At 37.7% G+C, this 25,154-nt stretch overlaps 1 protein-coding gene across 1 annotated transcript in view; it reads left to right on the forward strand.

Moving 5' to 3' along the window:
- The window catches only part of LOC308535315 (transmembrane protease serine 11F-like), a gene marked incomplete at both ends in the record, with an annotated part of 34,253 nt that extends 16,036 nt beyond the window's left edge, over positions 1-18,217 (forward strand). Inside the window, 5 exons of the mRNA XM_081114157.1 lie at positions 2,224-2,262; positions 6,669-6,870; positions 11,326-11,585; positions 13,245-13,387; positions 18,059-18,217. Of these exons, the coding sequence (XP_080970283.1) occupies positions 2,224-2,262; positions 6,669-6,870; positions 11,326-11,585; positions 13,245-13,387; positions 18,059-18,217 (803 nt within the window). The remainder of the gene's footprint in view (positions 1-2,223; positions 2,263-6,668; positions 6,871-11,325; positions 11,586-13,244; positions 13,388-18,058) is intronic.
- Positions 18,218-25,154: the final 6,937 nt, after the last annotated feature.

Genomic DNA, 25,154 nt, shown 5'->3' on the forward strand with positions numbered 1-25,154 from the left:
GGACTGCAAGAGCCCTGGACTGCGAGAGGGATGTCTGACTCCCGGCTTAGCCCCGATCCCCAGGGGTAGCAGGCCTAAGCCAGTAGGCGGACATCCCCTGAAGGGTCCTGGACTGTAAGAGGGTGCATGCTGAGCTGAAGGACCCTCCCCCAGTGCATGATTTTCATGCACTGGGCCTCTAGTAATTAGATAAAATAATGTGTTTCAAATAAGATTATAAGCATCAATGTCAGGGACTTTGTTTTTTTATTTTCTTACTAGAGGCCTGGGGCACAAAATTCATGCATGTGTAGGATCCCTAGGCTTGGCCAGTGATCAGGGCTGATCAGGGCCTTCCGGCTGCCAGCTGGGGCCTTCCTTCTTTCTGCACTATCCCATGGTGGTCAGCACATGTCATAGTGAGTGATTGAACTCCCGGTCTCCCAGTCGAACTCCTGAGGGGACACTTTGCATATTAGCCTTTTAAATATATAGATCCTTCCCCCAAACTCTAGCATATGTCTCACATAATAGTTATCCCAGCTCTGTTCATTGTATCTCCTTAAGTATTTCCAAGTTCAGTTACTTCTGATTTAATACCAAAAAATAAGGCTTGCCCTTTGAACCTGAAAGTATTTCCCCTCCCAGTAGCCATGAATTTAAGAAACAGATAGTCTAAAATTAATTTTTATGTTGCTAGAAATTGAGAAACTCCTTTAAATACATTTTGAGATGGAATCCCCACACACATTCATGATGACTTTTTCAAGAAGTAATTAGAGCCTTAGCCAGTTTGGCTCAGTGGATAGAGCTTCAGACTACAGACTGAGGGCCCAGGTTTGATTCCAGTCAAGGGCATATGACTGGGTTGTGGGCTCAATCCCCAGTAGGGGGTGTGCAGGAGGCAGCCAATCAATGATTCTCTCTCATCATTGATTTTCTCTCTCTCTCTCTCTCTCTCTCTCTGTCTCCATACCTCTCTGAAATAAATAAAAAATATATTTTAAAAAAGAAGTAATTAGAAATAATTAATAGCATGGCATCCACCTTTATTATCAATAAATTTTATACAAAATAAAACATGGTATTTTCCAGGACACTCTAAATGGCAATATGAAACTAAATCTAAATTTCTGATAATATAATCACCTTTAATGCATGATCATAGGTTTAGTAAAATATCTATCATAGAAGAGATGTTAAACTGTAGGGTTTCTCATTTTACAATTTAAAACTTTTTTTCAGACTTCTTGGTCATGTACACTGAATTCTCATTACACAGGTTGTTTTAATATCAAAATAACTATTCTATGACCATACTCAATAACCAAAATTCTATTGCATACATTTTTTTCTGCCATATTCATATCTATTGTTAAATAGAGAGAAGTGAAATTTCCAAGAAACCTCTAGTAGGATTTGGGACTCAGATCCTTCTTTTGCAAAAGTCAACACTCCTGAGCAACTTATCAGTTACTTCTCTATTTTTTCTTTAACAAATAGCCAAAACAAAACAAACACCTAACCACCAAAAATTTAATGACTAAACTTAAATGAACACTAAGATACTTTTTAAGGAAAAAAGATATTCCAGAAGGAGGTATAAAGTGTGGGAGAGATGGTGGGATCCATGAACTGGCTATATATGAGAGAGCTTCATGCCTCTAGTGCTTGCCACTGAGTTACAACTTTCCACCATATTCACCATGAGGGAGAATCCTCAGTTAGAGAAAGCCATCTACCTACATTAAGTAAATTCCTACCCTTTGTAGACCAGGCCCTGAAAATTGGACAGTGAGGGGTCTGTAATGCCTCTGGCTACCTGAGCTGCCTTTTCAACACAACCGCCAGGCCTACTGAGACACATAGGCTAGTGCACCTGATATAGTGCCCACCAATTGTGATAGGAATTGGAGATTGTTTCCTAGAGTTATACTAGAGCTCCTAAAGAAAGCAATCGGGGACATTGAACTTTACCATTCTTCACTAATTTTCTAACTTTACTTTCTAATTTCTCAGCAAAAATCAAAACCAAAATACTCTTTTTTAAAAAATTCAAATTATACATTTTGGATTAAATCAGAATAGAGGGATATTTATAACTTGGTTATAAAAAATCTCATGCCCTCTTGAAATAGACATGTTTTGGATAATAAGCATTTCTTATAGTGCCCATTTGAACAAAATTACATGACAATAGGAGCATATTCTCCTAACAACTAATTCATGCTTTGTGTATTTCAGCTATTGACAGCAAGAAGATGAGGAATCTTCTCAATAGCCGTAAGCTCCAAACCCCACAATTAACTGTCTCTTTCATAGTAAAGATAATGAATAAAAGCCATAAGAAGTCAGTAAAATTTGGTAAGGTTGTGTTTTTTTTCCCCCATTGAGGTATAATTAACATAACATCATATTAGTTCCAGGTGGACAATGTAATGATTTGATATTCATATATATTGCAAAATAATCATTACAATAATAGCAAGCATTTTGTTCATTTTATGTTTTTATAAACTGAACACTTAGATTTTTATTATTGTTTGTTATTCTTAAGATATTTAAGTTTATAAATTTACATCAAATACAATTTTAAATGTTGTGACTTACAGAATATAATTTTTAAAATTACATGGTATTTTTTATATTATAACATATGTAACTATAATTCTAACATTCTATTTTAATATTTTATTTAAATGATTATTTTTTAAAATACTATCCCAGTTCAGAGAGTGCTTTAAAGTTGTAATTAGTTGGCTTCTTCCTGTTAAAAGTTCTGTTTTCTTGCATTTTTGTTGAAATGGACATTTTTTTGTCCCCTCCCCCCCAATCAAATACGTCCATTAAAAATGTTTTAAGGACAATAAAAAATGATGAACATTCCCTATATAACTTGCAACATTTAACATATTTCCAAATATTATCAATATTCATATATTTGTTCTCATTCATGTTTTCTGGCTTTTGGTAAATATTTTTCTTCCATTGTGTTTTGTCTTTTTCTCTAAACACATGTTGATGTCTTCTAGCTAGCCTTTATGTTTTTTTTAATCCATATATTAACCTTTATTTCTTAGATATCAAACTCAAGGATAAAGCAAGAACTATGCATAATGAAAACATTATAGGCTAAATTTCTCTCATCAACTTCAATCGACTTTCCAGTCTTTGATGAGTAACTTTCAATTTTTCTTATCACTTAATCTTTAAATATTTGATCAATATCACTTTTTAGACACTATATTCCATTTTATATCCATGGTTAAAATTATTTACCAATCCCTAAAGTTTCCTATTATATTTTACTATTTCCCATTCTTGAGTCTTGACTTAGAGTTACCTTTTTGCCTGCTAAACTATTTCAAGTCATTTTAAGCAAGAAAATTATACAAATGGTATATTTTCTAAGTACTTGCATATGTAAGAATTTCTTTCCATTTCCTTTATCTCTATGTTTTATAAGAAAATTGGGTCATAAACTTTCCCAAATAATTCAATACAGAATATTCTGTTCCTTCTAGTGTTTTTGCTGTAGATTAGAAATCTAAGACGGGTGTGATTTTTGTTATGAAGGTTTTTTTATTTCTGGATGAATGTAGGAAATCCTTATCATATAACTTGTTTGCCAAGAGATCTAGTTGTGGTTGTATTTTTCACTGAATTTTGAGTAGAACACAAAGAGTGTTTTCAATATGCAAACTATTTTTTTCTTGTTCTGGAAAAACAAGATAATAAATTATCTTATCATGATAATTTATTATTGACTAGAGGCCCAGTGCACGAGATTCGTGCACTGTGGCGGGGAGCGAGGGAGGGGTGGGCTCTCGAAGTCCGGAACCCTCGCTCCTTACTGCCTGCCTGCAGCGGAGGTGGGAGGCTGCCGCTACCACTACTGCAGTTGCCAGCCGTGAACCCAGCTTCAGAGAGGACGGGAAAGTGAAAGAGATATAGAAACATCAGTGATGAGAGAGAATCATTGCTTGGCTATCTCTTGCATGCCCCACACTGGGTATCGAACCTGCAACCCAGGCAGGCATGTGCCCTGATCAGGAATCAAACATGGACCTCCTGGTTCATAGGTCGATGCTCAACCACTGAGCCATTCCAGCTGGGTGTATTCTTTTTTTAAACTATGTTTTTATTGATTTTAGAGATAGGAAATGAGAGGGATAAAGAGAGAAATATCAATGATGAGGGAGGATCATCTATCAGCTGCTTCCTGCACACACCCTACTAGGGGTCATGCCCACAACCTGGGTAATAAAGGCCAAATATGACAAACCCACAGCCAACATCATATTCAATGGGCAAAAACTTACAAGTATCTTCCCTAAGATTGGGAACAAGACAGGGATGTTTATTTTCACCATCTTATTCAACATAGCACTGGAAGTCCAAGCCACAGCATCAAAATCAAAAGTTTTTGCACAGCAAAGGAAACTATCAACAAAAGAAAAAGACAACGCACTCAATGGGAGAACACATTTGCCAAAGATACATCTGATAAGGGATTACTATCCAAAATTTATAAAGAACTTATAAAACTCAATAGACACACACACTGTCCAGTTAAAAAATGGACATAGGACCTGAATAGACACTTTTCCAATGAGGACATACAGATAGCCAACAGACATATTAAAAGATGCTTAATGTCACTAGTCATTAGAGAAATGCAAATTAAAACCACAATTAGATATCACATCACACCTGTCAGAATGGCTGTCATAAATAAATAAACAAACAACAAGTGTTGGTGAGGGTGTAAAGAAAAGGGAACTCTCGTGCACTTTGGTGGAAATGCAGATTAGTGCAGCCACTGTGGCAAACAGTATGGAGTTACATCAAAAAAATAAGAAATGGAGCTGCCTTATGACCCACCAATTCCACTTCTGGGAATATATCTGAAGAAACCCAAAGACTAATTTGAAGGAATATACGCACCCCTATGTTCTCTGCAGTGCTATTTACAATATGCAAGGTTTGGAAGCAACCCAAGTGTCCATCAGTAGATGATAGATAACAATGCTATGGTACATTTACACCATGGTATACTATGCAGCTATAAAAAAGCAAGGAAATCTTAATCTTTCTAACTGCTTGGTTGGAGAGCATGATGCTAAGTAAAATCAGCCAGTCAGAGAAAGCAAGAACCATATGAGTTTGCTCGTATTTAGAACCTAATGAACAAAAAAACTAACAAACCAAAGAGAAATAGACCCATAAATAGAAAAAAGACTGACAGCTGTTAGAGGGGGCAGGGGTTACAGGGTTGGGTGAAAAAGATGAAGGGATTAAGAAAAAAAAATACACAAACTCATAGGCACAGACAAGAGCATGGTGATTACCAGAGGGGAGAGGGATTGGAGGGAGATAGAAGAGGATAAAGGGGAGTAAGTGGTGATGAAAGAAGGAACTTGACTTGATGTGGTAAACACATACTACAATATAGATGGTGTATTATAGAATTGTACACCTGAAAGCTATATAATTTTATCAACCAATGTCTCCCCAATAAATTCAATTCAAAAGAGAAAAGAAAAAGGACAAGAACCATATTATTTCACTCATATGTGGAGTGTAATAAAACAGAAAGCCACAAATTAACAACCTAAACAAACAAATTTATAGACACAGACAATAGAAAGGCAGTTATCAGGGAAAGGCGCTGGGGGTGGGTGAACAGGATAAAGAGGGTCATATTTATGGTCATAGAAGGAGACTAGACTTTGGGTGGTGAGCACACAATGCAATATCCAGATGTATTCTAGAATTGTACACTTGAAACTTATATGATGTTATTAACCAATGTTACCCCAATAAACTTAATTTAAAAAGTAGCCTTTCAATTTTTAGAAAACGACTAAAAGGCATTACTGTTTAAATTCTGGGTTTTGCAAAGACAACTTATAGATTCATGTTAAGAGAAAATCATGACTTATATTATTGGCCTCTCAGGAGTAAAAATACAAACTTTACTGTGGATCCTCCTTGAATTTATATCTAATGATCACTTATCAGTTGGATGAATTCCAGCAATTTATGTTCTTTCTCAAGGCTGAGTTTTCTCACCAGAAAAGTGTTTTTGTTGTAAATGTATCTAAAACACTAAGGAGAGGATCTATACATTATTTTTTAACTTTTTTATTGAATTTAGTGCAGTGGTTCTCAACCTTTTGGCCCTTTAAATACAGTTCCTCATGTTATGACCCAATCATAAAATTATTTTCATTGCTACTTCATAACTGTAATGTTGCTACTATTATGAATCATAATGTAAATATCTGATATGCAGGATGGTCTTAGGCGACCCCTGTGAAAGGGTCGTTTGACAGCCAAAGGGGCCATGACCCACAGGTTGAGAACCACTGGGTTAATACAATTACTTATATTGTATTTTTGATGCTCAATAAATTATCTACCTATTTATCTATACTAGTATACGCTTAATTTAGAGAGACAGAAGTTGACCCTGGATTGGATGCCTTGAAATATTAGTAAATATTTCTTTTGAACCTCAGTAAGATCAGTAGAACCCCTACCAAGAACCTCAGAGACTGAGTGCTAAGAATGGGTTAGAGTGGCAGGTGCAATGGCTTCTCTAAGCATCAGCACCCAATGCAAGTCAGGATATGTCCCCCCCCCCCTTTTTCATGAAAACTAGCTAATGTATATTTCTGTGACAGGCTGTGGAATAAGGATGACATCTTCAAACATGCCATTACCAGCATACACTTCTACAGAAAGGATTGTCCAAGGAAGGGAAACAGCTATGGAAGGGGAATGGCCATGGCAGGCCAGCCTCCAGCTCAAAGGGGCAGGCCATCAGTGTGGAGCCAGCCTCATCAGTAACACGTGGCTGCTCACAGCTGCTCACTGCTTCCGCAAGTAAGTTCCCAGGACTGTTGTGAGTCTCCTTTACTTAGTTATCTGTTGTCATCAATGGATTCAGTACTTGGGAAGAGTCTAATCCAGCCGTGGGCAAATTACGGCCCAAGCGTGGGCCGGATCCGGCCCGTTTGAAATGAATAAAACTAAAAAAAGAAAAAAGACCGTACCCTTTTATGTAATGATGTTTACTTTGAATTTATATTAGTTCACACAAACACTCCATCCATGCTTTTGTTCCAGCCCTCCAATCCAGTTTAAGAACCCATTGTGGCCCTTGAGTCAAAAAGTTTGCCCACCCTTGGTCTAATCTCACCAGTTTATCTTCTGCTCCATTATGAATGGACCCTCCTCTGTCCCCTAAAATGCATGATGCTTGCTCTATGCTGTGATTATGTTCATCTCTCCCTGCTCTAAATAATTATGCTGTTTGGTTTATAATTACTCTTGTGGTTCTCACCATGTATATTCCTGTATTATCATGACATTAGTATTATCTTTTCTACTATATGATAAATTATTTTAGTGTAAAGATCAGTTATTATACATGTAACTAGAGGCCTGATGCACAAAAATTTGTGCACTTGGGGGGGGTCCTTCAGCCCGGCCTGTGCCCTCTCGCAGTCTGGGACCCCTCGGGGAATGACCACCTGCTGGCTTAGGCCCGCTCCTGGGAGGATTGGGCCTAAGCTGGCAGTCAGACATCCCTCTGGCAGCCCAGGAGACCTCAGGGGATTTCCACTTGCCAGCGGGGAGCAGGCCTAAGCTGCAGTCGGTTATCCTTAGCACTGCTGAGGAAACGGGAGAGGCTCCCACCACCACCACTGTACTGGCAGCTGTCAGCCTGGCTTGTGGCTGAGCAGAGCTCCCCCTGTGGGAGCGCACTGACCACCAGGGGGCAGCTCCTGCATTGAGCATCTGCCCCCTGGTGGTCAGTGTGTGTCATAGTGACCAGTCATTCCTAGTCATTCTGCTGTTAGGGTCAATTTGCATATTACTCTTTTATTATATAGGATAGAGGCCTGGTGCATGGGAGGGGGCCAGCTGGTTTGCCTTGAAGGGTGTCCCGGATCAGGGTGGGGGTCCCACTGGGGTGCCTGGCCAGCCTGGGTGAGTGGCTGATGGCTGTTTGCAGGCTGGCCACAGCCCCTTCAGGGTGGGGGTCCCTGCTGGGGTCCCTGGCCAGCCTGGCTGAGGGGGTGAGGGCCGTTTTCAGACTGGCCACACCCCCTTCAGGGTGGGGGTCCTGCTGGGGTGCCTGGCCAGTCTGGGTGAGTGACTGATGGCTGTTTGCAGGCTGGCCAAGCCCCCCAGCGAGAAACCTCACCCCATTAGGGTGTGGCCAGCCTAGGTGCGGGGCTGATGGCTGTTTGCAGGCTGGCCATAGCCCCCAGCCATCAAAACTCCCAGTGGAGTCTGGCTGGAAGCAGGTATCTGGGATTTATTTATCTTCTATAATTGAAACTTTGTTGCCTTGAGTGGAGGCCACAGCTGGCCAGGGCAGGCAGGAAGCTTGGCTTCCTCCATCACTGGGGTAACCAAGCTTCCTGCTTGCTCCAGCTCTGTCGCTGCTGGCCGCCATCTTGGTTGGGTTAATTTGCATATAGTCACTCTGATTGGCTGGTAGGTGTGGCTTGGGCATAGTGGAGGTTCTGTCAATTTGCATGTTTCTCTTTTATTAGATTCGATAAGATTAAGATTTTTCATATAAGCAAGGAGAAAATTCAGCCACTTCTGTGTGTTTTTTTCCAATTAATCCTTCTATCCCACTCTCACTTTATAAATAAGACAAAATGAAAGGTATCACTCTTGTAGCTTCCCTTCCAACTGCCTCACCTAAGGACTCCTGTGAATTGTGTGGACCAGAGGTGTATGGATGATGGGAGAGTCCTACCACCCTGTCTCCCTGCCTTCGCAGTATGGAAGACTGGTCATATAGGGCCCAACAGGAGCAGTCTGCTTGACCTTTCACAGCTGTAGCTCTTAAAGCTCAGCTATATCAGTTCATGTAACAGATATCCACAGGCCTACTATTGCCCCAGGTGACCAAGGACAAACCTTCTTTCCTCCCTGAATTTTCACCAACAGGGAACAGAAAGTTTTTCCTTTTAAACTCTCAAAAGATAAAAGCTCTGAATGAAGCTCTGGCCAGTGGCTCTGCTCACACATCCTTTCAAGAAAACTATCTGTGGTGAATCTAGGAGGCTTTTGACCAACCTTCAAAGTACCAACACTTTTTTTAAAAAATGGGGTAGATGTGTAATAGGAATGACCTAATGAATTTAAGGTGAATGTCTGTCACTATCTCATGAGAGAAGAGAAAAGGGACTCGTTTGTATTTACAAAATAACTAGCATCATGTCTTAGGTGAACTTGAGTGTCACTAATTTTTTAAGGCTTTCTGATTTTTTGTTCACATAGTGCTCCAATCTTTATACTTATTTTGAGGAATATCATTTATTTTTGTTTATAATTGATCTCTATAATTTATGTAAATTGAAAATAAATCCAGATGTCAATTTATCGATTTTTAATGAAGAATATAAGCTATTGTGTTTCAGCAGGTCCAGTGTAACTGCTCTGTGCTAAAAGGCCCAACTGGGAACTGGCCATTAAGTTTGGTAAATAGAAATAACTGGTGAGCACTGGATTCAGTGAGTTTAGATGCCACTTTCAAGGAATTTTTAAATAAATGGAAACAGAAATTTGACAAGTGACAATAGGTATAGATTCATAGGAAGGATTTCCTAAAATATGAGTGATGGCATATTTTATTCTGGTAATAATCTAAAAGAGTTGGGAAATGTAATGATCCTGAAAATGGTTCAATCTGAGGAGTGATAATAATTCCATGTAATTGCACAATGACATATACTGTTGTGAAGGAAAAACACAGGGTTCCTCATCCCAAGTGTTTTTAAATTTTATGTTTTTCCCCCTACAGAAAATTATTTAAAAATCATATTTAAGACAAATGTCAGTACTTTGATGCCTATAAAAAAGGAACTCGTCTTTGTGAAATAGTGTGGGTAGGGAAAAAGATTTTGATAGGATGGCATGAGACTTGGTCTTTCTCTCTCTCTCTCTCTCTCTCTGGCACTAAGCAGCTGGCTATGTCCCTCCCCTGCCTAAGCCAGTTAACTTGAGTCTCAGTGTCTTTATCCACAGTGTGTTGAACAGGGCCTATTACAAGAGTCTTCTTTTCTGGTTGACAGTGCATGAAGAGATGGGTACTTTTTTTTTTTTAATCTACTCAATTAGTTTACAAGCTCCTTGAGACTAAAATCACGTATGTCTTGTATCTTCCAGAATTCTACTTTTTAAATAATTTTTCATCCCTAAGATTTCGGCTTTGAATAAACACTTCCTTTAAAGTATAAATAAGTAAAACAGCTGAGAGAGGAGCCCTCTGCATCTCCCAGTCCCCACCCTTGGGCTCTGCCTGCTTATCCCTGGGGCAGTGCCTCGTACTTTGAAAACCACTAATCTTTCAGGTTTTCATTACACTGACACATTTATGATTCACCAACACAGTAATCCCACATGAACAAGGAAATCCCCTTTTTGAATTCTCCTCTGTGTAATTTCCTTCTACATAATTTTCCTCTACAAAGAGAATTTCAAATTTCTATATATTTCTAGTCATTCTTGATGGGGATAATTAGCAAAAGAGGGAACTGGGTTTGGGGGAAGAATGGGAGGTTAAAGAGATGGCAGTACTCCATAGAAGTTGCTTGTGATGTAACTTTGGGGGAGAGAAAAGCATCTATGTGAAGAGAGAACCTCAAAAGTAGTAAGAGGGACTGACCAGGCCAGATCAGAGGGTGGTGAGAGCTCTCACAGCATGACGTTGAGTCAGGGCTGCTTAGTCCTTAAATATCCAGACAGGGTCTGGGCGTAGGTGGAAAAACAATCCTGGATACATACAAGAGTTTGTATACACAAGAGACAATTTACACTTTGTTTCAAGAATAGCAGCAAGACCCAGTAAACAAGAGCAGAATGTGAGTCATAAAAATGGATGGGGTATCTGAGACAGAGGGAAGACGCCTCTGAGATGTATAATATCCAAAATAAATCAAAATTAATATGCATACATTTCATTGAAATTACAGAAGACTGAGAATCTAATGAATTTCTAATAAACAAAAAAATGTAAAGATTGGAAATTAATTGTATGGTACCCATTACTATTAATGAAGCACGGATATTCCATTTAGTTGCTGTGCTCTTTTAATTTTAGAGGATGTAAAACATTTAAAGGGCTCTCATACTCTCACTAACACCATCAGCTTGTTTACCCTCCTTTTTCAATAAGGCTTTCAATTGCAAATTCTCTTACCTTAGGGATTTTTCAGGAGCATAATCCCAATAGTTGGGAAGAAATACAGTCTCAATCTTTTAAAAAATATATAATATTAAGTGTCATAAATTTTGTCCTTTAATGTTTTACAGAAATAAAGACCCACGTCAATGGATTGCTACTTTTGGTACAACTATTCAGCCACCCGCAGTGGAACGAAATGTGGGGAAAATCATCCTTCATGAAAATTACCGTAGAGAAACAAATGAAAATGACATTGCCCTGGCTCAGCTTACCACCCGAGTTGAGTTTTCAAATGTAGTCCAGAGAGTTTGCCTCCCAGATTCATCTATCAGGTTGCCACCTAAAACAAGTGTATTTGTTACAGGGTTTGGGTCCATTGTAGACGACGGTGAGTAGTTCAAAATAATTTACCAGTACAAGTATGTCTTAAACTCTAACAAGATGGCTTAGGGAATCCTCTTTAGATTTTTCCTAAAAATAATGCTGATGCTTCTAATGTACATGATCCCAAGGAGATCAGGGCGACCGTGGGTTAAAAGGTAAAAGGAATCAGGTCCCTATCCTTGAGTTCACAATTAATTGAAGCAGTGGTAAGAAAGGGGAGGAGCTGATATGGAAGGAGAGAACAGAGTATTTTAGGTGCTGTAAAATGAGACAAACGGGAGTAAATGATTCCAAATTGTATATTTCCCATCTGTAAGCACTGCTGGTGAGCATATACTTCACACCACAATCTTATGATACTTTGTCTTTTTTTTTTTTTTTTTTTTTTTTTTTGGTCTAAATTCTTCCTCGTGCTAATGAGGATTTATGGTATCAATAAATATGAAAGTGTTTTGTGAATTTTCATTTTGGTTAATTAATAGAACCTGCACTTTTTTTCCTGTGTCCCACTTCTTAGGAGGTTTAAAAAATATAAATTCTAAAATGTTATAAACTGGAGATCAGAACTAGGTACTAGTTCCTTCCACTTTAAAGAGAGAGAGTAATTATGCCAGGCAAGTGTGGCTAGGTGATTTAATGTTGACCTATGAACCAGGAGGCCACAGTTCAATTCCCGGTCAGGTTCAGGGCACATGTACAGCGTTGCAGACTGAATCACTGGTTGGAGGGCATGTGGGAAGCAGCCAATCGATGATTCTCTCTCATCCTTGATGTTTCTATCTCTCTCTCCCTCTCCCTTCCTCTCTGAAATCAATAAAAATATATTTTAAAAATATATTAATTAAATATTTTAAAGTGGGAAATAAGAAATGTTTAAGGTTATATCAAGGATATCCTGAAGAAACTAGGAGACAAACGTGAATATATCTTAACTGGGCTTTTATTTGTTTATTTTTTTTTGACAGAAGTTGATTATGCGTAAGATTTCCCAAATGCAGTATGCACCTCCAACTTGACTTTGTGAAAGGTTATTCTCCTCTTGCTAGCTCAGGGCTACTCACCGACAGCTTCACTCAGGAGTCCTGAGCTACTTCCTTTCCCTTCCTGTGCTCAATTGTGCAGTATTCTCTCCTGCTACCTCCTGGCCCTGCTGTGCTGGCATCTGATTGCTAGCATGTACCGGACATCTGTCCTGTTTCCCACCCTTCAGGATGCCCCTAAATAACACACTACGGCAGAGAGTAGGGCCAAGGGCTCTGTGCAGCTCATGTCCTGGTCTCCACTTGAAAACTTTTGGAAAATCAGTCAACTTCCATGAGTCTTAAATTCTTTATATTGAAAAGTGTTTTGGACAAGATCAGTGTGATGGACCCTCTCCTCATGAAAAAAATAAATAAATAAATAAATAAATATATATATAATTGCATATAGTTGTAAGGGTGCCAATAGCTTATGCACTGTTAGGATATAATATTGGATTGTATATGTTTATGGTTCTTTGAATGTAGACATTTATGAAACAAAATAAAATTAGTCAACAATTAACGTTAATAAAATAATATTGTGCTTTTGCTCCTAGGAAAATACAATTTATATGTCTTACATGTCTTAGATACAACTGTACTTAAGAGCATGTTTTTTTGTTTATTTGTTTGTGTAATAGGACCTACACAAAATAAACTTCGGCAAGCCAGGGTGGAAACCATAAGCAGTGATGTGTGTAACAGAAAGGATGTGTATGATGGTCTGATCACTTCAGGAATGTTATGTGCTGGATTCATGGAAGGAAAAGTAGACGCATGTAAGGTAAGTCCAAAGTCAGGTCAAAACATTGAAAGAAAAGTTTCTATTAGCTATTTCTAAATTTAGCATATATTTCACTTGAGATTAAAAAAAGAGCATTTATTTCACTAAGGACTCAGTTTATTTAATAATCATAATAACAAACATTATAATATTGAATGTTTACTGTATGCCAACCAAAATACTTAGCACTTTTTATACATTATTTTATTTAATATAAAATTTAACCAGTGCTATAATTATATTATAAACTAGAGGCTTGGTGTACAAAATTCTTGCAGGGGGAGGGGAGTCCCTCAGCCCAGCCTGCACCCTCTCTCATCTGGGACTGCTGGCTCCTAACCGCTTGCCTGTCTACCTACCTGATTGCCCCTAACCACTCTGCATGCCGGCCTGATTGCCCCTAACCTGCTCTGCCTCGGCCCCTGCCGCCGAGGCTTCTCTGGAAGGACGTCTGGAAGGTCGTTCAGCAATCTGGTCTAATTAGCATATTATGCTTTTATTATTATAGATTAGGAAATTGAAGTTTATTGCTTCTATTTCTGGTTCACACAATTTTCTCTGGTTATGTTCTTAAACAAAATTAAAAACAAAAAGACACAGAAACTTCTCCTCTGAAGGCCACGTTACTCAGCTCTGTCATCATCTCTCATCTATCTTGTTTCAACCCCCACCCCTGAGTCTCTCTCCATTGCCTCATTCTTTAGTGATTTTGACTCCTGAAACAGGTTTCCTCTCCACCCCAAGCCCTGCAGTATTAGCTGGACTCTTAGTTCCTAGATCTCCTAATTTCCAGTGAGCTTCACCCTTTTCCAGGCACATCTTGAATCTTGTCACCAAAAACTGCTCCATCTACATAAAAGCAAATTCTCAAAATCTTCCTATTTAGCACCTCTCCCCAATCCCTTCTGCCTGCTTTTCAACTATTCCTGTCCCCTTGGCCACAACTCTCTGTGTTACACCCCAACCTACCAACCCTTATCTGCAAACACACACAACCTACACATATGTTCTTTGTGTACCTTCTCTGTTTTATATTTATCTTTAGCTTTTATCATCATTCAATACAAAATATATTATATTTAGCTGGTTTATTATCTGTCTCTTCCACTAAACTAGAATATAAGTTCCATGAAGGCACAGAATTTGCGGGGGGGGGGGGGGGGCTATTTTTTTAAAAAAATATATTTTTATTGATTTCAGAAAGGAAGAAAGAGGGAGAGATAGATAGAAACATCAATGATGAGAGAGAATCATTGATTGGCTGGCTCCTGCACGCCCCACACTGGGGTCGAGCCTGCAACCCGGGCATGTGCCCTGACTGAGAATCAAACTGTGACCTCCTGATTCATAGGTCAATGCTCAATCCCTGAGCCAAGCTGGCCAGAATAGGGAGTCCACGTTGTTTACTGCTCTATTATCAACACCTAAAACAGTGTCTGGCATAAATATTTGTTAATTGAGCAAAATATTTCATTTTTTCAACTTTATAGAGACCTATAGACCATTGCTTCTCTATCTCATAGTCAATAAATTCTTTAATTTCTTCCATCATCCATTTGTCCAGCTTAGACTTTATTCTCTCTCATTTTTATTTTTATTGTTTTATTTTATATGTATCATTTTCTTAAAGCAATTTTGCTAATACCCCAAGCTCACTTATTGCTCTGTTTCCAGTGTTTTCCCAAATCTGGAAGAACTCAACTATTCAATCTCTTTCACTTTGCCTTAAAGTGGGAGGTCAAATGTTCCTGGAAAAAAATATAACAACACATTAGTTCCACTAAAGGTTCTAGATTAAAAAAACAAAACAAAAAAAACTTACGATTTTACAGTTTGTTCCTTTTTTCCAAATCTCCTTTCTCTGAATTCTCTCAACAGTTTCCATATTCTTTAGCTTCTGTTTTTATTTTCTACTAGAGGCCCAGTGCACGAATTCGTGCTCGGGTGGGGTCCCTCGGCCTGGCTAGTGATCAGGGGCTGATTGGGGTGGGCCAACCTGGGGGGAAGGACCGCAGGAGGTTGGCCGACCATGGGAGGTTGGCTGTGGGAGTGCACTGTTCATCAGGGGAAAGCTCTTGCATTGAGCATCTTCCCCCTGGTGGTTAGTGCGAATCATAGCTACTAGCCAGTTGAAATGGTTGCTTAGGCTTTTATATATATATACTAGAGTCCTGGTGCACAAATTTGTGCACCAGTGGGGTCCCTCGACCTGGCCTGTGGGAAGGGGTTGAAACCGGCTCTCCAACATCCCCCAAGGGGTCGAGAATTGTGAGAGAGCACAGGCCAGGCTGAGGGTCCCCAATGGTGCACAATCAGAGCCAGAGAGGGATGTGGCAGGTTGGTCAGCTGGGTAAGGACTGTGGGAGGGCTCCAGGGTGTGTCCGGCTCATCTTGCTCAGTCCAAATCGGCCAGACCCCAACAGCAAGCTAACCTACTAGTCTGCCTCCTGGTGGTCAGTGCATGTCAAAGCAACTGGTCGACCAGTCGACTGTCTACCCCCGGTGGTCAGTGCATGTCATAGTGAGTGGTTGAGCGGCCTTAGCATATCATTAGCATATTATGCTTTGATTGGTTGAACAGCCGACTGGATGACTGGACACTTAGCATATTAGGCTTTTATTATATAGGACTAGGGGCCCAGTGCACGAATTCGTGCACCTTGAAAAGAACTGTGGGCCGCTAGGCTGCGGTGGGCACAGGGGTGGGTCTTGGCCCATCCTCTGTGTTCCCACCTGGCCCCTCCTGCTACAGTCCCCTGGACTCCTGTCTGCCTGCAGCCCTGCTCCGGCCGCCACCGCTCCCATGTGCTGACAGCGCCAGTCCCATTTGCACCTGCTGACGGTGCAGAGTGATTGGGACCAGTGCTAGGCACTGGCAGCAGGTGTGAGCACTTTGTGTGACTGCAGCACGTGAGAGCAAATAATTTTCAGTAACCACTAGAGGCTCACCCTGATGACAGCAACTGGCGCCCTGCCTTGGTCTGGCGCCCCCACTCACCTGCTCCACCATCCCACCATGGCTGATGCCCGCCATGTTCCACGCGTGCCCCCTGGTGGTCAGCACACATCATAGCTACCAGTTGTTCAGTTGTTCTGCCATTTGGTCTATTTGCATATTAGGGTTTTATATATATAGATAGATCCCTTTATTCTGAACTGATGATTTTGTTTCCCAATTTTCAAAGAAAATAATAATCTTAAGAGGGGACTTTTTCCATCTTCCCAGCACCAGACATACAGACCTGCCTTCATCTGGACCCATTTTATCCATCTTCAGTTTAGGCCACAACAGAGGAGCTACCTCTTCTCTAAGCCTGATTACTTCTCTGCTCAGGCTTCCCTTCTTATTGGCATTTTGAAAAAGTTTTCAGTAGCTATTATGTCCTCTCACTCCTTTCATAGTCCACATTTCTTTTGTAACCAGATCCTTCCCCATTCAGTTCTCTCAAGTTAGGAAAAAAACAAACAACTCTTTCTTGGTCCACAATGTACCCTGTCTTCCCTTTACCATAAAATATTTGGGAAACTGTCTATATGCATTGTCTAATTTCTCAAACCATTTCTATATGGTTTCTGTTCTATCATTTCATGAAAAAATAGCTCTTCTTGAGATTTTCAATGATGCACCAAACACCTCCAACAAATGATTTTTAGTCTTTTTTTCTCTTAAACCTTTCAACAGCATTTAACATTGCTAACCAATCCCTCTTTCCTGACATATTGTCTTCCTTTGGCTTGTAATGATTTTCATCCTACATCTCTGTCTGCTCCTTCTCTGTATCTTTTTCAGGATCATTCTTTTAATCCCAGACATTAAATTTTGGTCTATTTTATACCTGATCCTCTTTTTACCCTATACCTTCTCTATAGAAGATCTATTTATCTTTCCACCATAGCTTCATTATCATCTTTTTACTTTTAGGTCCCCAACTTCCCCTTTGATCTCCAGACTTATATATTTCCTCAACCTCCACTTTTATCTCCAGACTTACACAAGGGTGGGCAAAAAAAGTAGGTTTATAGTTGTGAGTACATGAAAGAGTTTATTCTTGTATTATTATTTATTATATTATTTATTTATATTATTTGTCATATTATTCTTATTGTTATTATTTATATCCTTATGATTTATCTTTTAGGTAATGATGCCTGGTAATTTAACCAATGACCAATGAAAGTGGATACTTAAATATAGTACCTACTTTTGCCCAACCCTGTAGATTCTACTCCACATGGATATTTCAAAGGCATCTCATTTAAAATGTTGCACCTGATTCTGCTCTAATTCCCCTCTCCATCTGATCTTCTCCTATGCTTTGTACTTCTATGAATGGTACCTCCTTTCATTCTGTGAAACAAGCCATTCCAACTTGCCTTATCCCTTATCTATGCACAAATACTAACCTCTTAGTAAATATTTTATGCACATGCTTACTAAACCATGCATAAAATATCTAATCAAACTAGCAAAAAAAATCCAAGGATGCTGAACCAGAAATAATGTACCCACTCCATATGAATGTTAGTCTTTCTAGAAAACAATGTACTTGAAATTTTAGCCTTTTCTTTGTACCAATTTCTTTTTATTTCCATGTGGAAAAGAGATGATTGCAATTACCTTCCTACTCAATTAGTGTTAACAATTTTAAATATGTTTTTGTTTTTCTCCAGGGTGATTCTGGTGGACCTCTGGTTTATGATAATCATGACATCTGGTACCTTATTGGTATAGTAAGTTGGGGACAATCATGTGCTCTTCCCAAAAAACCTGGGGTCTACACGAGAGTGACTCAGTATCGAAACTGGATTGCCTCAAAGACTGGTATCTAGTGTGAACTGTCCATGAATTATATCCATGGCACACAAAGCTGAAACTCCTGCATATTGTATATTATTTATATTCATGTGGTTTGGATCAGTGCTTTTGCTGGAGGTCTCAGACCAATCCTTTGTGGTTGAACTCTCAACTCTGAAGGAAGAAGACACAGCAAATGACAGGTAGCACTGACTCCTTGCTCACAAGGAAAACTGTGTTACTTATTAACAAGATGAATACTTATAAATGGTTTTCCTTAATGGAAGATGAGGACCATCATTTTCCACCAGATTTGAAGAGCTTCCAGGGCTGCCAAAATCTTACTTCATATAACATTTGGAGCACTTAGGATTCTTCTAGCAAAACAAGTCAAACAACAGTCTTCCCTGAGGACTCAGGACTTCAATATTCTGGCACTGATGATTGGACACTCAATGGCTGGAATAGAGAAGCGGGATTTGCAATAGAACTTGAACTCTAATCTGCGTTTATAAATTACAATAGAGAATTATTATTAACCACAAGAGTTGTCATTTTAAAAATGTTAAAAGGTATCTGAACTTGCTGTTAACATTATTTTAAACACAAGAGCACTAGCTTCAGGATGCATATTGTATTGTTAATAAGCAATTCTGATTTATTTTTTAACAGCATCATCAGTTAGTATTAGTCCAGAAAGGAGAATAAAATAGACTCTCGGGAATGTTTTCCCATCAATACAGGAAGATAAAAAGAATTGATGCAACCTAAACTAGCAGAGTTGGTTTCAAATTATTTGTAACAGGACAAACACTCCAGATTTTTTATGGAATGAACTATCCACTTATTTATTTAGAAGTATCTACATTACTGTATTGTAACTGGTGCCCTTGTAAATCTTCAGCCATCTGACAGGTCATATGTCTATCAGAATGTCAGATTGAGAGAGCTTACTTGTGCAAAGCACTTAGGACAGTGCCTGGTGTATATCATGCACTATAAAATGTTTGCTATAATGGAAAGGAATGCTTCTGTGAATTTTAAGATAAATTAACCTAAGTTGTCAAATGAGTGAATGACTTTGAGGTTTAAATCAGCCCAAAATCTAATGGGGGAGAGCACAGTCTTTGGAATTAGGCTGCCTGAGCTTGAATACTGGCTGTGCCTCATATGAGCTGTTGGGCATTACACAGGTTTCTTAATGTCACTGTGCATTAGTGCTCTCATTTTTATGGTGGGAGTAAAAATGGTGCCTACTCATATGATTGTTATGAGAATTAAATGAACTAATATGAGTAAAGAAAGTTCTTAGAACAGTATCTGCACACAGTAGGCCAATAATATGGACTGCTATGAATTAGTGTGCTTTGGACTCAATAAAATAATATACTTTTAAAAAACTGTCCCTTGCTTCTTTAAAGTCATGTAATCAATTTCAGAATACTTCAAATTACATTGTAAAAAATTAGGTGATGCTAGATTTTCAAAACCACTCTTTATGTCTAATATATACAAGCAGACATCGTTCAAAATATAGGATGCCTAGCCACCTAGTCAGGGTTGTGACTACAGTGATGCAGCTGTATTCATTTTCAGGCCTCGATGCAAGACCTCAAGTGCTAGATGTGCTGCTCTGATTTATCACGGGAAAATTTAGCCTCTCTGTTTCTTTAGTGACTGAAAGTTTTGTTAATTTATGTGTATGTGTTTATATGTAATATATGTAAACAAGATGTATCTAACTGAAAAAAATCTCCTAGTTATTTACACCTCGATATTAAGATATATCATGAACAGAAAAGGATCATGCACACACGCTTTCTTTTTAAAAAGAAACTGACACCAAATTTCTGAGTTGATGACTACTAATAACTAAATATCAATAGAAAAAGCAAAGTGAAAACTTAAGTCTTTACACTTCTATCTATATGCAGAGAAACACCCAAAGCTTCCTGGAGAATACTTAGCATATTCAAGATGTGCTTGATTGACGATAGACCTTTTTTATATTAATGTTAAACACAGCCTTTGGTAGAAGCAGGAAAACAAATCTGTCTACAAAAAAAAAAAAATATTTTCTACTATGTAAGTTCTATTACAATGGATATGTGCTTTTGTGTAACTATATTTATATTTCAGAAGACTGTGATAACTTTTTGTATATGTGTCTGTGAAACTATATATACTGATTTAAATAATTCTATATTCAATTCAATTCAATGACATTTTGACACAAATGAGAGGAATAAATCCAAAAGTCCATAAGCAAATTTAAGAAATGGAAAAGTGGATTTTAAAGCAGAATTTATATGTACTATTTCTAGTTTGATTAAGTCTGACCTATTGTATGGTGTTATAGTAATTACGCAATAATAGCTTTTCCTCAGGTTTTCCATCTACCGAATGGGACATAATTAAGCTAGCTACCTCTTGGCATTATTGTGAGGCTTTCTTGTTGGATAATAAAGTTGAAAAGTCAAAGAATGTTTTAAACTTGCTCAAAAAGTACAAAATATATTATTGTAAACATATCAGTACAGATGCGGCTGCAAATGCTTTAAGATTGTAAAGAAGTTTTTTTTTTTTTTATTACAGTGTTAGCATTTTTATTTATCAATACTCTTGCTTTGTGAGTTTTGCAAATATATTGTGGTTAAAAACACAAAAACCTGGGCTTTGCCTCTTATGCTGTGAATGCTCTAATAATATTCACATATTTTAATAGAAAAAAAGTTTTTAATTTGTCTGACTCCTTGTTTTAAAAGACCGGTCAAATTCATTAGGCAGACAGTAAACACTACAGCACGTAATCTCTGTGGGATCTTGATGGAATTTTGGGTGCCATGAGAAAGAACTAAAGGTTCGTTTTTAATGCCAGATAGAACAAGATTGAACCAAAATTTTTACAAATGCTTAATCATAGTGTCTCAGTGAAATCTTCATGATTCAACAATAAGAACAAAAACATATTAACAGGAATCTACCCTTTTGAGAATAAAGTTGTTGTTTTGTTAGTATATTTATTTGACAGAGAGGAAATGTGTGGGAGGCATTCCTTCATGAAACCATGGAAATGGAAAATAAACTTGTTACAAATTATTGAAACTAAAGTTAGAATTACAGCTGTTAAAACTTGGAAGGACTTGCCCTAGCTGGTTTGGCTCAGTGGATAGAGCATCAGCCTGCAAACAGAAGGGTCTCGGGTTTGATTCCGGTCAAGAGCACATGCCCGGGTGGTGGGCTCAATCCCCAGAGGGGGACTTGCAGGAGGCAGCCAATCCATGATTCTCTCTCATCGTGGATGTTTCTCTCTCTCTCTCTCTTTCTCTCTCTCTCTCTCTCTCTCTCTCTCTCTCTCTCTCTCTCTCTTTTTTAAAAAGAATAAAATAATGACAAAGTATTTGTTAAAAAATAATAATAATAAAATAAAAACCTGGAAGGACTTAAGAGGTTATCTACAGCAACGGCCACACCACTTTTTTTTTGACTGATGTGAAATCAAAGCCAAGAGAATTTTTCCAAGTTATACAGTAGGCCATAGCCAGTGTAGAAACTTAACCGAGGAGACTCTTGTGTCCAGTATAGCTATCTCTCCATCACTCTAATCCAAATTATTCAGGTTCATTAGCCAGGAACACTGCAATTCTACAAGTCACTGGAATTAAATGTTTGTTACTAAACCAAGGTTTCTTCTTGCAGAAATATGAGGTAAGATGGTGTTCAGCAAAGCATATCAATGGACAAAACCAGTTTTACAATTTAGACAATGATACAACACTATAGCCAACTATCCCTAAGGAAATGAAGGATGATTTGAATGTAGGAAAGCCGCAGAGCCAGTTAAATTCGCAAGTCAGAATACTCCATGCTTTTGTAAATGCTTACAAAGAAACTTCTTTTACAGGTTTTAATATTTTCCTTGCCCAAAAGTTTTAACTATTACTAGTAAGAAATGAGAGAAATGCAATCACATCACACAATTTAAAAGATAAATATTCCTTAGCTCTAAATTGTTCTCAGTCTGCCAAATGAAAAATTAATCTATCCACCTCATGATGCTGTAAGGCTTTTCTGCTAATTAATAAAGAACAAAAGCAAGAGAAGGTTTCAAACCGGTTTTAAAGTGTAAAATATATTACTGTAAACTCAGCTGATGCTGAGGATTGTCATTAAGTTTTCATAGTGATGGTTATTTTCATTTTTCTATAGTATTGCTTTGTGCATTTTGCAAATACTACTGTTTTGTTGAAATTATATTTAGCATTTTCTCAAAAGAAATAATATTTAATGTAGCTTGTGTGGTCAATATTAATTTATTTAAAAAGAAAAATGCCAGGCAAATCAGTTTTGTTTATTTGATAGCTTTAAGAATAAATATAATTCAAATTCATTTTATTTAAAGCATATTTTACTCTAGCATCTGGGAAAACTCTGTAATCAATCTACTAGGAATGTTTTTATAGCTATTCTGTAGCTGACAGTGGGAAATATCAAAAGCAGTCCAAACTCATCATTTAACATATATTTTAAAGACTCTGCTTAGTAATATTCTAATTTATATTCTGAATTATTAAAGGTTTTAAATTTAAGTCACAGAGCTATGCAATAGTGAGTATGCTACCCAGATAGCATGGATTTCCTGTGAATTTTTATAGATTTTGTTTCCCAGTCAGATTTTGTGTCCCAACTTTTACTTAAAAAAATGTAGTCTTGTAGATAAAAAGATTATCCTGTTAGGTCTTACTTCTCTCTACTTCTAAACTCTAAAAGATGTTTGGATGACCACCTTTTAAATATTTTCAGGAAGAGAAAATTCATAAATGCCTTGGATTGCCTTCCAAATGGTTTTAATAACTGCCCTTTGTCTGTATTCAAAACAAGTACCTTTCCTTATTATCAAGCTTGTATCTTCCTGTTTAGATCTAGGTGGAAATTATAGAATTTGGGGTGAGCCACTCTGGCTGGGCAGGGGGATAATTTTTTAAATCCACTTGTGTTTGTCCTACAAGTGACAATCTTTAGGGATGAGGATTAGGAAGTTGAATGAACAGTCTAAGGTGCACCATGAACAAGAGTGGAGAGGAGAAATAGAGTCTAAAAGTAAAAAAGAAGTCATTGGAAAGACAAATATTAAGCCACAAGTACTTGACAAAAGTTTCATAAAATATAGATGTACCACAGAATAAAAATAATTGTTTTAAGTAAAGGAAAGGGACGATTGATTTTTCTCCATTCAAAACAAACAAACTACAACAGGAACATCATAATTAATACTTTTTCAGAAGGAGAGGGCACACAATTGTATCAACATAATTATTTTATCTTCCAATCCTTGTATATACTCAAGTATATACTTTATAAAGTTGACATAATTACATATATAAAATTATGTATTTCTTTATCTGAGATTACCTTACATTTTTTCAATAACTATGTGTTTTATATAACCATAATTTTTAATGACTACCTTTGACTCGATACATCAAATAGTTATGCTACATAGACTGTGACCAGCACACTAGGCTAACCTGATATAAACTAAATTTTATACCAGGGTCATAAACCATAAAGTATGTCATCATCCCTTCCATGCTCCATGAACCTTCTAGGAACTCACCAAATGAAAAGCCCCTGTTATCGCCTATACTTTACTGAACTTTACTTCTTTCCCACAGTGACTATGGTTTCTTCTCCTTCTCCTCATACTGCTTTTTGTCTTCCCTGTTGGTTTAACATCTCTCTACTACCTCTTTCTCAGCTGGTTCCACTGAATCCTCCTTGCTTTTTTAAATTAAAATGTTCCTATGCCCCCAATCTCTTCACAGAATGCTCCCTCCCCATCTTACTAAAGTCTGGATATCCAGATCTAAAGCACACCTTCATTGTAGCCCTCTCAAGCGATTTCTCTTTCTCCCGGATTCTAATATTGAGTCAGAATTCTTCTAATTCTTAAATAAAAGCTTCCAAATATGTTTGTAGTCTCCCAACAATTACTGTTGCACACTAGTATAAAATATATACTGTTTTAGTACAAAGGTTCATGCCTGTAGCTATACCACACATTGCCCCTCCCAGTTACTGTCAATCTCTTGATCACTCCCCACATTTATTGAGGTACTAGTCACTTGCTCAAAATAGACCTCTCTACCTAACTTTATCTTCATTGTGGTCAATTTCAACATCTAAGTGGATGAATCACACCTAGCTTCAATTCTTTGACCTCATAAATCCCAATGACTTAAACTTCTATTCCACTCCCAACATCTCCAGTCTGGACTGTTGAAAGAATCTCAAAATTATCTTCCTTCTACTAATCTTGATGCCCTCTAGTCCATTCTCCGGAACTTGTTTCAAATAACTCTAATTTATCCACCTCTTACAGAAGAGATACTTAATCTAGAGTCCAACAGGAAAAAAAATACATCTTTATTTTCACTGACTTTTGAAAGAAATATACTATTTTATTACATTATAAAATAGGCAGAAAAAAATCCTGTAACATAAGCTGTATTACTGATTTTGTGATCAAGAGAAATCATAGATATTTTTATTTTATTTAAAAGTTACATATGTATAAAATATATTTATACTCACCACAACTTTGAAATTATGTTATTAGGTTCATTGCTATATGATGTTATCTAATGTTAATAGAGAATCATACTTATTACTAAACCACAAATTTAAAAAATATTTTTATACCTATATTGTGATATGTTGATTTCTGTATATTTCTACATATTCTATTTTATGAATTAAAAAACATTATTATAGAAGGCTCCTGTAGTCTTCACCAGATAGCCACAGATGGCCATGATCATGACACATAGGCACACACACACATACACAAATCAAGACTCTTTGACCTTTAGGGTAAAGACAAAAACCTATTTTCTTGATTCTAAGAGTGAGAGGATGTACTCTTATTGGCTTGAAAATGAAGGGAACCATGTGTCAAGGAATGCAGGTAGC

The sequence above is a fragment of the Myotis nattereri genome (assembly GCF_964212035.1).
Source record: "Myotis nattereri genome assembly, chromosome: 1".
NCBI classification, from domain to species: Eukaryota; Metazoa; Chordata; class Mammalia; order Chiroptera; family Vespertilionidae; genus Myotis; species Myotis nattereri.